The sequence below is a fragment of the Mobula birostris genome, chromosome 18, assembly GCF_030028105.1.
Source record: "Mobula birostris isolate sMobBir1 chromosome 18, sMobBir1.hap1, whole genome shotgun sequence".
Classification (NCBI taxonomy): Eukaryota; Metazoa; Chordata; class Chondrichthyes; order Myliobatiformes; family Myliobatidae; genus Mobula; species Mobula birostris.
Window position 1 is genome coordinate 8,228,081 of NC_092387.1, and position 15,867 is coordinate 8,243,947.

General features: G+C 50.9%; 1 protein-coding gene across 1 annotated transcript in view; it reads left to right on the forward strand.

Annotated features, from left to right (window-relative positions):
- Positions 1-14,467, forward strand: part of LOC140211785 (protein shisa-like-1) — a 31,657-nt gene extending 17,190 nt beyond the window's left edge. The window contains exon 4 of the mRNA XM_072281935.1: positions 11,276-14,467. Coding sequence (XP_072138036.1) covers positions 11,276-11,486 — 211 coding nt within the window. The 3' untranslated portion in view covers positions 11,487-14,467. The remainder of the gene's footprint in view (positions 1-11,275) is intronic.
- The last annotated feature ends 1,400 nt before the right edge of the window (positions 14,468-15,867 follow it).

A 15,867-nucleotide genomic window follows, 5' to 3' on the forward strand; every position in this document is an offset into this window, starting at 1 on the left:
CCGTGACCAATGAGCTCGCACAGTCCAATGACACCCCCGTGACCAATGAGCTCGCACGGTCCAGTGACACCCCCGTGACCAATGAGCTCACACGGTCCAGTGACACCCCCGTGACCAATGAGCTCACACGGTCCAATGACACCCCTGTGACCAATGAGCTCAAATGGTCCAATGACACCCCTGTGACCAATGAGCTCGCACGGTCCAATGACACCCCCGTGACCAATGAGCTCGCACGGTCCAATGACACCCCCGTGACCAATGAGCTCAAATGGTCCAATGACACCCCCGTGACCAATGAGCTCGCACGGTCCAATGACACCCCTGTGACCAATGAGCTCGCACGGTCCAATGAAACCCCTGTGACCAATGAGCTCGCACGGTCCAATGACACCCCCGTGACCAATGAGCTCAAATGGTCCAATGACACCCCTGTGACCAATGAGCTCACATGGTCCAATGACACCCCTGTGACCAATGAGCTCGCACGGTCCAATGACACCCCCGTGACCAATGAGCTCAAATGGTCCAATGACACCCCTGTGACCAATGAGCTCACATGGTCCAATGACACCCCTGTGACCAATGAGCTCGCACGGTCCAATGACACCCCTGTGACCAATGAGCTCACACGGTCCAGTGACACCCCTGTGACCAATGAGCTCGCACGGTCCAATGACACCCCCGTGACCAATGAGCTCACACGGTCCATTGACACCCCCGTGACCAATGAGCTCGCACGGTCCAATGACGCCCCCGTGACCAATGAGCTCGCACGGTCCAATGACGCCCCCGTGACCAATGAGCTCGCACGGTCCAATGACACCCCCGTGACCAATGAGCTCGCACGGTCCAATGACACCCCCGTGACCAATGAGATCGCACTGTCCAATGACACCCCCAGTGACCAATGAGCTCAAATGGTCCAATGACACCCCCGTGACCAATGAGCTCACACGGTCCAATGACACCCCCCGTGACCGTGTGAGCTCGCACGGTCCAATGACGCTTCTGTGACCAATGAGATCGCACGGTCCAGTGACACCCCTGTGACCAATGAGCTCACACGGTCCAATGACACGCCCGTGACCAATGAGCTCAAATGGTCCAATGACACCCCTGTGACCAATGAGCTCACATGGTCCAATGACACCCCTGTGACCAATGAGCTCGCACGGTCCAATGACACCCCCGTGACCAATGAGCTCAAATGGTCCAATGACACCCCTGTGACCAATGAGCTCACATGGTCCAATGACACCCCTGTGACCAATGAGCTCGCACGGTCCAATGACACCCCTGTGACCAATGAGCTCACACGGTCCAGTGACACCCCTGTGACCAATGAGCTCGCACGGTCCAATGACACCCCCGTGACCAATGAGCTCACACGGTCCATTGACACCCCCGTGACCAATGAGCTCGCACGGTCCAATGACGCCCCCGTGACCAATGAGCTCGCACGGTCCAATGACGCCCCCGTGACCAATGAGCTCGCACGGTCCAATGACACCCCCGTGACCAATGAGCTCGCACGGTCCAATGACACCCCCGTGACCAATGAGATCGCACTGTCCAATGACACCCCCAGTGACCAATGAGCTCAAATGGTCCAATGACACCCCCGTGACCAATGAGCTCACACGGTCCAATGACACCCCCCGTGACCGTGTGAGCTCGCACGGTCCAATGACGCTTCTGTGACCAATGAGATCGCACGGTCCAGTGACACCCCTGTGACCAATGAGCTCACACGGTCCAATGACACGCCCGTGACCAATGAGCTCAAATGGTCCAATGACACCCCCGTGACCAATGAGCTCCAATGACACCCCCGTGACCAATGAGCTCAAATGGTCCAATGACACCCCCGTGACCAATGAGCTCAAATGGTCCAATGACACCCCCGTGACCAATGAGCTCGCACGGTCCAGTGACACCCCCGTGACCAATGAGCTCACACGGTCCAGTGACACCCCCGTGACCAATGAGCTCACACGGTCCAATGACACCCCTGTGACCAATGAGCTCGCACGGTCCAATGAAACCCCTGTGACCAATGAGCTCGCACGGTCCAATGACACCCCCGTGACCAATGAGCTCAAATGGTCCAATGACATTGGTCATTGAGCTCATTGGTCACGGGGGTGTCATTGGACAGTGCGATCTCATTGGTCACGGGGGTGTCATTGGACCATTTGAGCTCATTGGTCACGGGGGTGTCATTGGACCATTTGAGCTCATTGGTCACGGGGGTGTCATTGGAGCATGGTCCAATGACACCCCCGTGACCAATGAGCTCGCACAGTCCAATGACACCCCCGTGACCAATGAGCTCGCACGGTCCAGTGACACCCCCGTGACCAATGAGCTCACACGGTCCAGTGACACCCCCGTGACCAATGAGCTCACACGGTCCAATGACACCCCTGTGACCAATGAGCTCAAATGGTCCAATGACACCCCTGTGACCAATGAGCTCGCACGGTCCAATGACACCCCCGTGACCAATGAGCTCGCACGGTCCAATGACACCCCCGTGACCAATGAGCTCAAATGGTCCAATGACACCCCCGTGACCAATGAGCTCGCACGGTCCAATGACACCCCTGTGACCAATGAGCTCGCACGGTCCAATGAAACCCCTGTGACCAATGAGCTCGCACGGTCCAATGACACCCCCGTGACCAATGAGCTCAAATGGTCCAATGACACCCCTGTGACCAATGAGCTCACATGGTCCAATGACACCCCTGTGACCAATGAGCTCGCACGGTCCAATGACACCCCCGTGACCAATGAGCTCAAATGGTCCAATGACACCCCTGTGACCAATGAGCTCACATGGTCCAATGACACCCCTGTGACCAATGAGCTCGCACGGTCCAATGACACCCCTGTGACCAATGAGCTCACACGGTCCAGTGACACCCCTGTGACCAATGAGCTCGCACGGTCCAATGACACCCCCGTGACCAATGAGCTCACACGGTCCATTGACACCCCCGTGACCAATGAGCTCGCACGGTCCAATGACGCCCCCGTGACCAATGAGCTCGCACGGTCCAATGACGCCCCCGTGACCAATGAGCTCGCACGGTCCAATGACACCCCCGTGACCAATGAGCTCGCACGGTCCAATGACACCCCCGTGACCAATGAGATCGCACTGTCCAATGACACCCCCAGTGACCAATGAGCTCAAATGGTCCAATGACACCCCCGTGACCAATGAGCTCACACGGTCCAATGACACCCCCCGTGACCGTGTGAGCTCGCACGGTCCAATGACGCTTCTGTGACCAATGAGATCGCACGGTCCAGTGACACCCCTGTGACCAATGAGCTCACACGGTCCAATGACACGCCCGTGACCAATGAGCTCAAATGGTCCAATGACACCCCCGTGACCAATGAGCTCCAATGACACCCCCGTGACCAATGAGCTCAAATGGTCCAATGACACCCCCGTGACCAATGAGCTCAAATGGTCCAATGACACCCCCGTGACCAATGAGCTCGCACGGTCCAGTGACACCCCCGTGACCAATGAGCTCACACGGTCCAGTGACACCCCCGTGACCAATGAGCTCACACGGTCCAATGACACCCCTGTGACCAATGAGCTCGCACGGTCCAATGAAACCCCTGTGACCAATGAGCTCGCACGGTCCAATGACACCCCCGTGACCAATGAGCTCAAATGGTCCAATGACATTGGTCATTGAGCTCATTGGTCACGGGGGTGTCATTGGACAGTGCGATCTCATTGGTCACGGGGGTGTCATTGGACCATTTGAGCTCATTGGTCACGGGGGTGTCATTGGACCATTTGAGCTCATTGGTCACGGGGGTGTCATTGGAGCATGGTCCAATGACACCCCTGTGACCAATGAGCTCACATGGTCCAATGACACCCCTGTGACCAATGAGCTCGCACGGTCCAATGACACCCCCGTGACCAATGAGCTCGCACGGTCCAATGACACCCCCGTGACCAATGAGCTCAAATGGTCCAATGACACCCCCGTGACCAATGAGCTCGCACGGTCCAATGACACCCCTGTGACCAATGAGCTCGCACGGTCCAATGACACCCCTGTGACCAATGAGCTCGCACGGTCCAATGACACCCCCGTGACCAATGAGCTCAAATGGTCCAATGACACCCCTGTGACCAATGAGCTCGCACGGTCCAATGACACCCCCGTGACCAATGAGCTCGCACGGTCCAATGACACCCCCGTGACCAATGAGCTCAAATGGTCCAATGACACCCCCGTGACCAATGAGCTCGCACGGTCCAATGACACCCCTGTGACCAATGAGCTCGCACGGTCCAATGACACCCCTGTGACCAATGAGCTCGCACGGTCCAATGACACCCCCGTGACCAATGAGCTCAAATGGTCCAATGACACCCCTGTGACCAATGAGCTCACATGGTCCAATGACACCCCTGTGACCAATGAGCTCGCACGGTCCAATGACACCCCCGTGACCAATGAGCTCAAATGGTCCAATGACACCCCCGTGACCAATGAGCTCGCACGGTCCAATGACACCCCTGTGACCAATGAGCTCGCACGGTCCAATGACACCCCTGTGACCAATGAGCTCGCACGGTCCAATGACACCCCCGTGACCAATGAGCTCAAATGGTCCAATGACACCCCTGTGACCAATGAGCTCACATGGTCCAATGACACCCCTGTGACCAATGAGCTCACACGGTCCAATGACACTTCTGTGACCAATGAGCTCACACGGTCCAGTGACACCCCTGTGACCAATGAGCTCGCACGGTCCAATGACACCCCCGTGACCAATGAGCTCACATGGTCCAATGACACCCCTGTGACCAATGAGCTCATACAATCCAATGACACCCCCGTGACCAATGAGCTCGCACGGTCCAATGACGCCCCCGTGACCAATGAGCTCGCACGGTCCAATGACGCCCCCGTGACCAATGAGCTCGCACGGTCCAATGACACCCCCGTGACCAATGAGATCGCACTGTCCAGTGACACCCCTGTGACCAATGAGCTTGCATTTCCTTGGGAATAAAACTGCATTCACCTTTACGGCCTTGCAGATGACCTATGACCTTGAAACAGCTTATTCCCTATGCCTTAAAACCATTGGAATTCCTTTAAAATGAGCCTTGGATTCAATATCTGCAGCTGACCGGCACTGACCAATCTGTGGAGAGTTAAAGACACTTACCTTCGTGTACGTATGTAGGATTTTCCTGATGTGCACCCTCTAAGGAGAGTTATAGACATTTATCTTTCTGTGTGTGTATGTGTGTGTGTATATACATGAGAGAGAGAAAGAAAGAAAAGGGATTTTCCTGACATGCACCCTCTCTGTGGAGAGTTACAAACATGGGTCATGCTCTGTGTGTGTGGAGGATTTTCCTGACGTGCATCCACCCTCTTCATGCTTTCTACCTCCACATCTGCCAGACCCATTATCTTGAAAATCCAGATTGAGTCACACCTTGACCCTCTGAGTTCCAGGGAACTGAACCTGAGCTGATGTGTTTGCTTCTCGTTAATTAACCCTTGGTGTCCCTGGTGAACCAGTGCCACACCCTTTCCAAGTCAGTACATGCATCGAGCTGTCGGAGGCTCATTACTGACCCCAGCAGGATGTAATCAGGCTTATTACAGACCCCGGCAGGGTGCCGTACATTTGCAGTATAACTTGTCCCCTGCTGTGTCAGTGGATATAACACAAGCTTTCTAGTCTCATTTTGATGAGAATCAGCAGCAGGTTTGTTATCGCTGACTTTCAGTGCCCGTCGATGATATTTTATTCATCTTTGGACCCAAACCCTCGAGGCAGTTTGGATCTCTGCTGCTTTGGAGGTATACTCTTCCAATCCTTCCTGGGTTGAAATTTCACCTTGGTACTGATGACCTTGAAATCCATTTAGAACATAGAACATGACAGCACAGTACAGGCCTTTCGGCCCGTGATGTTGTGCTGTCCTTTAACCTGCTCTAAGGTCAATCTAACCCTTCCCCTGCTTTTAACCTACTCTAGAATCAATTTAACCCTCCCCCCCCCACCAAGACATCCACCACCACCCCGATAGTTCATTGTAGGTGCCCACCACTCTGAGTTTCAAAAAAACCCTACCCTAACCCCCTGACATGCCCCTTTACTTTCCTCCAATCACCTTAACTCTCTCAAGTCTCAAGTCTCTTAACTGTCTCTAATATATCTGCCTCTACCAGTGTGATTCACACACCCACCACGCTCTGGCATGCCCCTATGCTTTCATCCAATCACCTTGAAATGATGCTCCCCTGCTATTAGCCATTTCTACCTTGGGAAAAGTCTCCGGCTGTCCATTCGATCTTGCTGCAGATTCTCACAATTGTTCCACTAATGAGCTATCTGTCCTGCTTAATGCAACCACATACGCAGTTGTCAAAGTGATTTGTCTTCATGTCACTGCTGAACGTGAGTCTGTGGCTTCTTTATACTGTTACCCAACTATCCTTCCTTTATCGGTATGGAGAATAACTGTGACCACACCTTGGGCTCTCTGGGAACCCCATCACCCTCTCCCCTACCAATCTGAGCTGCTGACCAGTGTCCCAATCTCTGTCTCTGGTCACAATCAGGTCAGTAAAACCCCTGTGGTTCCCTAGCACATGCATAACATGCTGGAGCAACTCGGTGGGTCGGGTAGCATCTGTGACAATGAATAGACAGTCGATGTTTCAGGCTGAGACCCTTCATCAGGACTGGAAAAGAGGGGAAAGACTCCAGAATAAGAAGGTAGGAGAGGGGACGAAGGACAAGCTGGAAGGAGATGAGTGAAGCCAGGCTGGTGGGGGAGGGGGGGATGAAGTGAGAAGCTGGGAGGTAATAAGTGGAAAAGGCAAAGGGCTGGAGAAGAAGGAATCTGATAGGAGAGGAGAGTGGATCATGGGAGAAAGGGAAGAAGGAGATGAGGAGAAGAAATAAGAGGTCAAAGTAGGGAACCGAAGGAGGAGGAGAGCAAAAAAGAGAAAAACAATTTCCAGAAGGAGAAATCAATGTTCATGTCATCAGGCTGGAGGCTACCCTGATGGAATATGAGGTGTTGCTCCTACTCCCTGAGGGTGGCCTCATCGTGGCAAAGGGGAAGCGATGGACCAACATGTCAGAATGGGAATGGGGATAGGAATTAAAATGTTTGGCCACCAGAAAATTTTGTTTTTGGTGGATGCAGTGGAAATGCTCAACAAAGCAATCCTGCAATTTGCATCAAGGTTCCCCCAACTTTTTCATTTAATGAATTATCTCTGAAAAGGGGCTGGAAGTCCAACAGAACAATGTTAGGCACCCCTTCAGAAGGCTCATCAAGTCCCTTAAGCTTCACGCTGGGCTTCGGAGGGAAGGGGATTTGCTCTGGGAGAGTGAGAGGGGAGGACAAGGAGAGGCAGCAGGGTGAAGAAGGAGCCATTCAGTTGTCATTTGCCATGAGTTTGTGGATTACAGAGTTCGGTTTGCCGGTGTTTGGGGCCGTGGGGTGGAACTGGGTGGAGTTGCAAAGAGGAATGGATGGGGTGGGATGGGTGGGTTGTGAGGAATGGATTGGGGGTGGTGAGGAATGGATTGGAGAGGTGAGGAATGAGTTGGGGGTGGTGAGGAATGGATTGGGGATGGTGAGGAATGAGTTGGGGGTGGGGTGGTGAGGAATGGATTGGGGTGGTGAGGAATGAGTTGGGGTGGTGAGGAATGGATTGGGAAGGTTAAGGTGGTGATTGGGATGCATCGGTGATGAGGAATGGATTGCTGGGGGGTGAGGAATAGATTGGTGCTGAGGAATAGATTGGGGGTGAGGAATAGATTGGGAGGGTGAGGAATGGATTGGGGGTGGTGAGGAATAGATTGGGATGGTAAGAAATGGATTGGCGATGATGAAGAATGGATTGGGATGGTGAGGAATGGATTGAGGAATCGATTGGGGGGTTAAGGTAGTGATGGGGATGGGTTGGTGATGAGGAATGGATTGCTGGGGGTGAGGAATGGATTGGGGATGAGGAATGGATTGGGGGTGAGGAATGGATGGGGTGGTGAGGAATGGATTGGTGGGTGAGGAATGGGTTGGGGTGGTGAGAAATGGATTGGAGGAGTTGAAGAATGGATTGGGGTGAGGAATGGATGGGGTAGTGAGGAATGGATTGGTGGGTGAGGAATGGGTTGGGGGTGGTGAGAAATGGATTGCCGGGGTGAGGAATGGATTGGGGGTGAGAATAGATTGGAGTGGTGAGGAATGGATTGGGGGTGGTGAGGAATGGGTTGGGAGTGACGAATGGATTGGGATGGTGAGGAATGGATTGGAGGAGATGAAGAATGGATTGGGGGTGAGGAATGGATTGGGGGTGGTGAGGAATGGGTTGGGGGTGACGAATGGATTGGGATGGTGAGGAATGGATTGGAGGAGATGAAGAATGGATTGGGGGTGAGGAATGGATGGGGTGGTGAGGAATGGATTGGTGGGTGAGGAATGGGTTGGGGGTGGTGAGAAATGGATTGCCGGGGTGAGGAATGGATTGGGGGTGAGAATAGATTGGGGTGGTGAGGAATGGGTTGGGGGTGACGAATGGATTGGGGGGTGGTGAGGAATGGATTGCGGAGTTGAGGAATGCATTGGCGGTGCTAAGGAATGGGTTGGGGTGGTGAGAAACGGATTGGAGTGGTGAGGAATGGATTGGGGGTGCGGAATGGATTGGGGATGAGGAACGGATTGGGGTTGAGGTATGGATTGCTGGGGTTTGTGGAATGGATTGGAAGTGAGGAATGGATTGGGGGCAAGGAATGGATTGCTGGGGGTAAGGAATGGACGGGGGGGTGAGGAATGGACTGGGGGGGTGAGGAATGGATTGCAGGGGGTGAGGAATGGTTTGCTGGGGGGTGAGGAATGGATTGGGTGGTGAGGAGTGGATTGGGATGGTGAGGAATAGATTGGGGGTGATGAGGAATGGATTGGGGGAGAGGAAAGGAATGGATTGGGGGTGGTGAAGAATGGATTGAGGGGGTGAGGAATGTGTTGGGTGAGGAATGGATTGGGGGTGGTGAGGAATGGATTGGGGTGTTGAGGAAGGGGTTGGGAGGGTTAAGGTGGTGATGGCAATGGGCTGGTGATGAGGAATATATTGCTGGGGGTGAGGAATGGATTGGGGGTGGTGAGGAACGGATTGGGGTGAGGAATGGGTTTGCAGGTGGTGAGGAATGCACTTTGGGGTGACGAATGAATTGGGGATGAGGAATGGATTGGGATGGTGAGGAATGGATTCGGGGAGTGAGGAATGGGTTGGGGTGGTGAGGAATTGATTGGTGGGTGAGGAATGGATTGGCGGTGGTGCGGAATGGATTGGGATGGTGAGGAATGGATTGGGGGTTGTGAGGAATGGATTGGGGGCGTGGTGAGGAATGGATTGGGTGTGAGGAATGGATTGATGGGGGGTGAGGAATGGATTGATGGGGGGTGAGGAATGGATTGGGGGTGAGGAATGGATGGGGTGTTGAGGAATGGATTGGGGGTGAGGAATGGATTGGGGGGTGGTGAGGAATGGATTTGAGGTGGTGAAGAATGGATTGAGGGGGTGAGAAATGGGTTGGGGTGAGGAATGGATTGGGGTGGTGAGGAATGGGTTGGGAGGGCGAAGGTGCTGATGGGGATGGGTTGGTGATGAGGAATTTATTGCTGGGGGTGAGGAATGGATTGGGGGTGTTTAGGAAGAGGTGCTGCCTGGCCTGCTGCATTCACCAGCAACTCTTATGTGTGTTGGGGGTGTTTAGGAATGGGTTGCGGTGACGAGTGGATTGGGGTGGTGAGGTATGGATTGGGGAGGTGAGGAATGGGTTGGGGGTGAGGAATGGATTGGGTGGTGAGGAATGGATTGGGGATGGTGAGTAATGGATTAGGGTGGTGAGGAGTGGGATTGGGGTGAAGGTGGTGATAGAGGATGGGTGGGTGCAGGGAAGTTGTGGGTGAGCAGGTGGGGGTGGGTGGTGAGGACGCTCTGATGCGTGTGAGGGGGTGGGGTGGTATTGGGCACTTCAGTAGTGTAGCAGTTAGCACAACACTATTGCTGCCTGTGGCATCAGCATTCCGATTTCTATCCTTGTGTCCTCTGAAAGGAGTTTGTATGTCTTCCATGTGGAATGCATGGGTTTCCTCTGGGTGCTCTTATTTCCTTCCACAGTCCAAAGATGTTCCAGTTAGTAAGTTAATTGGTCATTGTAAATTGTCCTGTGATTAGGTGAGGGTTGAATCGAGGTTGCTGGTTGTGTGGCTCAAAGGCTTGGAGGGGTCTGTTCTGCAATGTACCCCTAATTAAAAATAAAGGTAAATACATTCATCATTGTCCAATGCATCCAGCCCATGTTGATTGACCTGGGCACCCTCCAGACCCTCTAAGGCATTGACTCCCCAGCATACACCCTGATTACTATGGTCGAAGCACTAACAGAGCTGTGACTTTGTCCCACCTGGCTGGGACACGCATCCTCCATGGTATCAGCAGTGAGCCAATTTCATGACGTCTCTGTGTCTGTTCAAGATGGTTTAATGTCACTTCCTGAACGCAAGTGTAAGGAGAACAACATACTTGTTACTCTAGCACAAAAGAAACACAAGATAAAGAACCCAATAATAATAATGACACATGATAAATGTAAATACTGTACATAAGATAGCTACTATTCACAGTTTGATTGTATGTCCATAAGGTGACACGAGGCTGTCCATAAGGTGACTGATGGGATATGATAAAGTAGTGGTAGATTAGTGGGTGGAGGTGTTGATCAGCCTTACTGCTTGGGGAAGGTAACTGTTTTTCAGTCTGGTGGTCCTGGTGTGGATGCTACGTGGCCTTCTCCCTGATGAGAGTGGGGCAAACAGCCCATGAGCAGGGTGGGTGGGATGTTACTGGGCCTTTTCAGGCACCTTTCTGTTGATACGTCCTTGATGGCAGCTGAGGCTTTTGTTACGCTTTTTATTTTATTTAGATAGAGTGCAGTAACAGGCCCATCTACCCCTGTGGGCTCGTGCTGCCCAATTAGACTGATATGACCAATTAACCTACTAATCCATAATGTGAGACTAAACCCACACGGTCATGGAGAATGCACAAACTCCTTACAGAGGTCAGCGGGAATTGAAAGTGGGTTGCTTGTGCTGTAAAGTGTTATTCAGACTGCTCAGCTACCATGCCGTATCCTCACTTGCTGTCCCGCTGTTTTCTCTCCCCACCCCCAACAGCAAGTACGGGCTGCTGGCTGCTGTTCTGGTCTACGGTCTGGGAGTTATCGCCCTTCTGCTGACCGACCTGCTGTATTACTACACGCTGAACAGGGACAACCCCCGGCTGTGCCCAGCTCCCGCCTCTCTCTGCAGACGCCGTGGAAACAACGCCGAGGGAAGATTACCTGCGCTGGGTGAAAGTTTGTCATTGGGACAGTGTGCCCCTTGACATTGCCGCTGGTGAAGGATCCTTGCATTGGTGGACATGAACGCAGGTTGTGGGCCCCAAACTCACAGGAGCACAGCCACTCTGCGGAACTCCTTGAAGGATGGGATGGACTGTGGAATCGAGGGGGTGCAGTAACCCCTCTGTCTGGTCAAATAATATGTCACAGCGAAATCATTTGAGGGTCAAAGGCTAACTAGGACACCATGAGAACTTGCAGACGCAAGAGATTCTGCAGATATTGGAAATCTGTGGCACGGCACACAAAATCCAGGAGGAATACAGCAAGTCAGGCAGTATCTATGAAGAGAAAAAAACAGTCGCTGTTTTGGGCTGAGAGCCTTCATCCTTCCATAGACACTGCCTGTCTTGCTGAGTTCCTCCAGTATTTTGTGTGTCTTCCCTATGAGAACTCTGCTTTTATAAGTGACATGTGGGATCTGGTACCAAGGTATGCTGCTGTTCAGAATCAGGTTTATCATCACTGACATTTGCCGTTAAGTTTGTTGTTTTGTGGCAGCAGTACAGTGCAAGACATAAAAGAGTTACTGCAATAATGTCAAAATAGTAAAGAGTGCCGAGGAAGAATTCTTCTGGCTTCTGTGTCTCCTTCCCAATTGTAGTAATGAGAAGAGGCTGTGTCCTGAGGGGTGAGGGTCCTTAAGTATGAATGCCACCTTTCTGAAGATGTCCTCAATGGTGGGGAGGGTTGTGTTTACGATGGAGCTGGCTGAGTTTACAACCTTCTGCAGCGTTTTTTGATCCTGTGCATTGGCACTTCGATACCTGGCTGTGATGCCACCAGTGGGAATGCTCTCTATGGTACATCTGTAGATACTTACTAGAGTCAACTAGACCCAACTCTAGTTGTCCTATGGATAGAGGTTAGCTACTGTGCTTAGTCAATGGCATGACTGGGTTGTCTGAGTAATGCTGAGGCTTTATAAGCCATTAGTTAGACCGCTCTAGGAATATTGTGAGCAGTTTTGGGCTCCTTAGAAAGGATGTGCTGGCATTACAGAGTTGCCAGAGGAGGTTCATGTGAACGATCCCGGGAATGAAAGTGTTAATGTACGAGGAACGTTTGATGGCTCTGGGGCTGTACTTGCTGGAGTTTAGAAGAATGGGAGGGGGGTGGAATCTCATTGAAACCTATCGAATATTGAAAGGCCTCAATAGAGTGGATGTGGAGAGGATATTTCCTATAGTGGGAGAATCTAGGACCAGAGGACACAGATAGAGTGGATGTGGAGAGGATGTTTCCTATAGTGGGGAGTCTAGGACCAGAGGGCACAGATAGAGTGGATGTGGAGAGGATGTTTCCTATAGTGGGGAGTCTAGGACCAGAGGGCACAGATAGAGTGGATGTGGAGAGGATGTTTCCTATAGTGGGGGAGTGTAGGACCAGAGGGACACAGATAGAGTAGATGTGGAGAGGATGTTTCCTATAGTCGGAGAGTCTAGGACCAGAGGACACAGATAGAGTGGGTGTGGAGAAGATGTTTCCTATAGTGGGGGAATCTAGGACCAGAGGGCACAGATAGAGTGGATGTGGAGAGGATGTTTCCTATAGTGGGGGAGTGTAGGACCAGAGGGACACAGATAGAGTAGATGTGGAGAGGATGTTTCCTATAGTGGGAGAGTCTAGGACCAGAGGACACAGATAGAGTAGATGTGGAGAGAATGTTTCCTATAGTGGGAGAGTCTAGGACCAGAGGACACAGATAGAGCGGATGTGGGGAGGATGTTTCCTATAGTGGGGGAGTGTAGGACCAAAAGACACAGAGTGGATGTGGAGAGGATGTTTCCTATAGTGGGGGAGTCTAGGACCAGAAGACAATGTCGTCCCTTTAGAACAAAGATGCGGAGAAATACCTTTAGCCAGACAGTAGTGAACCTGTGGAATTCATTGCCACAGATGGCCATGCAGTCCAAGTCATTGGGTATGTTTAAAGTGGAGGTTGATAGGTTCTTGACTAGGAAGCGCATCAAAGATTATGGGGAGAAGGCAGGAGAATTGGGCTGAGAGAGATAATAAATCAGCCATGATTGAATGGTGGAGCAGACTCACTGGGTTGAATGGTACAATTTTGCCCCTGTGTTTTATGGCCTTATGGAGTATTCATGATGACAAATGACCCAGACCTTAGCCTCTTTTGTTCTGACAGTTCCCGTGTGCCTATTTATTCTGCTGTAGACATTGGTCCTTGCACTCCAATCACACTGGAAGGATTGACATTTATGTGATTTTTTTTGGCAAACAGCACTCCCAAATTACAGGCAGAAAACCAGCATTTAGGTGACAGGAAACTTGACTCCTGCCCAATATTCAAACCTCAACCAACATCCCAAGCAGACTGATCTAATGACTCTCTGAGATTTCACTGTGGCGTTTGTTTTCTGTCTTTCCTTCCTTCTAACAGTGATTATAATTCAGAAATATTTCACTGATATAAAGATTGAGCGAGTTGATGGACAAATCTTCCCTTCAAGAAGAAAGACCAGCTTGTGTCACTGTTGGTTGGGGAAGGGTGGGATTTGAAAATAATATTGATCAGGGCACGGGAAGTGCGTTGCTTCTCTTTGAGACCAGCAAGTCTGAATCTCTGACCAGCTGGCACTCCCTCGGTGGGAGATTCAGCCAACTGCCTCTGGAGTGAGAACTCAGTGCTAAATTCACCAGTTCATCACCCTTGTGTGAGAGACAAGCCAGCTCCTCAAAATTTAATAACGATTTGGAGGTAGAAGTATTGACAATAGCAACATTTAAAAAGCATCCAGATGAATACATGGATGGGAGAGGTTTATGAGCCAAATATGGGCAGTTAGGACCAGCTCACTGGGCAATAAAAAACATCCAGATGAATACATGGATGATCATGGATGGGAGAGGTTTATGGGCCAAAAGTGGGCAGTTAGGACCAGCTCATTGGGCAATACAGTTGGTGTGGAAGAGATGGGCTGTTTCTTTGCTCTATGCCTATATGACAATGTTGTATAAACTACTTAAATGTACATCTGCAAATTATAGAATTAAACATGAATTATCACATGCTTTCGTCTAGCCTCTTTGTGAGGGTCTAACATCTGACAACTGCAATCTTGTTTAATTAAGATGAGCCCCAAGGTAGTGTTACATAGAACATAGATCAGTACAGTACAGGCTTTTCAGTCCTCTACCTACTCTAGGATCAATCTAACCCTTCCCTCCCACAAACCATTCCCTCCATTTTACTATCATCCATTCTACATGTAAGACTTTCTTAAATGCTCCTAATCTACCTGCCTCTATAAGAACATAAAAGATAAGATCAGGAGTAGGCCATCTGGCCTGTCAAGTCTGCTCCGTCATTCAATAAGATCATGGCTGATCTGGCCATGGACTTCTCTCCACCTACCTGCCTTTTCCCCCAGAATGCTTAATTCCCCTTCCATTTAAAAATCTATCCAACCTCATCTTAAATATGTTTACTGAGGTAGCCTTCACTGCTTCATTGGGCAGAGAATTCCACAGATTCACCACCCACTGGGAAAAGTAGTTCCTCCTCATCTCTGTCCTAAATCTACTCCCCCGAATCTTGAGGCTATGTCCCCCAGTTCTAGTCTCACCTACCAGTGGAAACAACTTTCCTGCCTCCATCTTATCTACCCCTTTCATAATTTTATATGTTTCTATAAGATCTCCTCTCAATCTTCTGAATTCCAGTGAGTACAGTCGCAGGTGACTCAATCTTTCCTCATGGTCTAACTCCCTCATCTCTGGGGTCAGCCTGGTGAACCTTCTCTGCACTGCCTTCAAAGCCAGTATATCCTTCCTCAAGTAAAGAGACCAGAACTGCACACAGTACTCCAGGTGCGGCCTCGCCAGTACCCTGTACAGATGTAGCATAACCTCCCTGCTCTTAAATGCAATCCCTCTAACAATGAAGGCCAACAATCCATTTGCCTTGATGCCTGCTGTTACTTCAAACCAACCTTTTGTGATTCATGCACAAGCACTGCCAAATCCTTCTGCTCAGCAGCGTGCTGCAATCTTTTACCTTTTAAATAATAATCTGATCTTATAGCTTTCTTTCCAAAGTGGATGACTTTGCATTTACCAACATTGTACTCCATCTGCCAGACCCTTGCCCATCCATTAAACCTATCTCTCTCTGCAGACTCTCCATATCTTCTGCACAATTTGCTTTTCCACTCAATTTAGTGTCATCAGCAAACTTAGATACACTACACGTAGTCCCCTCTTCCAGATCGTTAATGTATATCGTGAACAGTTGCGGGCCCAACACCAACCCCTGTGGCACATCGCTCACCGCTGATTGCCAACCAGAGTCACACCCATGTATCCCAACTCTCTGCTTTCTATTAGTTAACTAATCCTCAA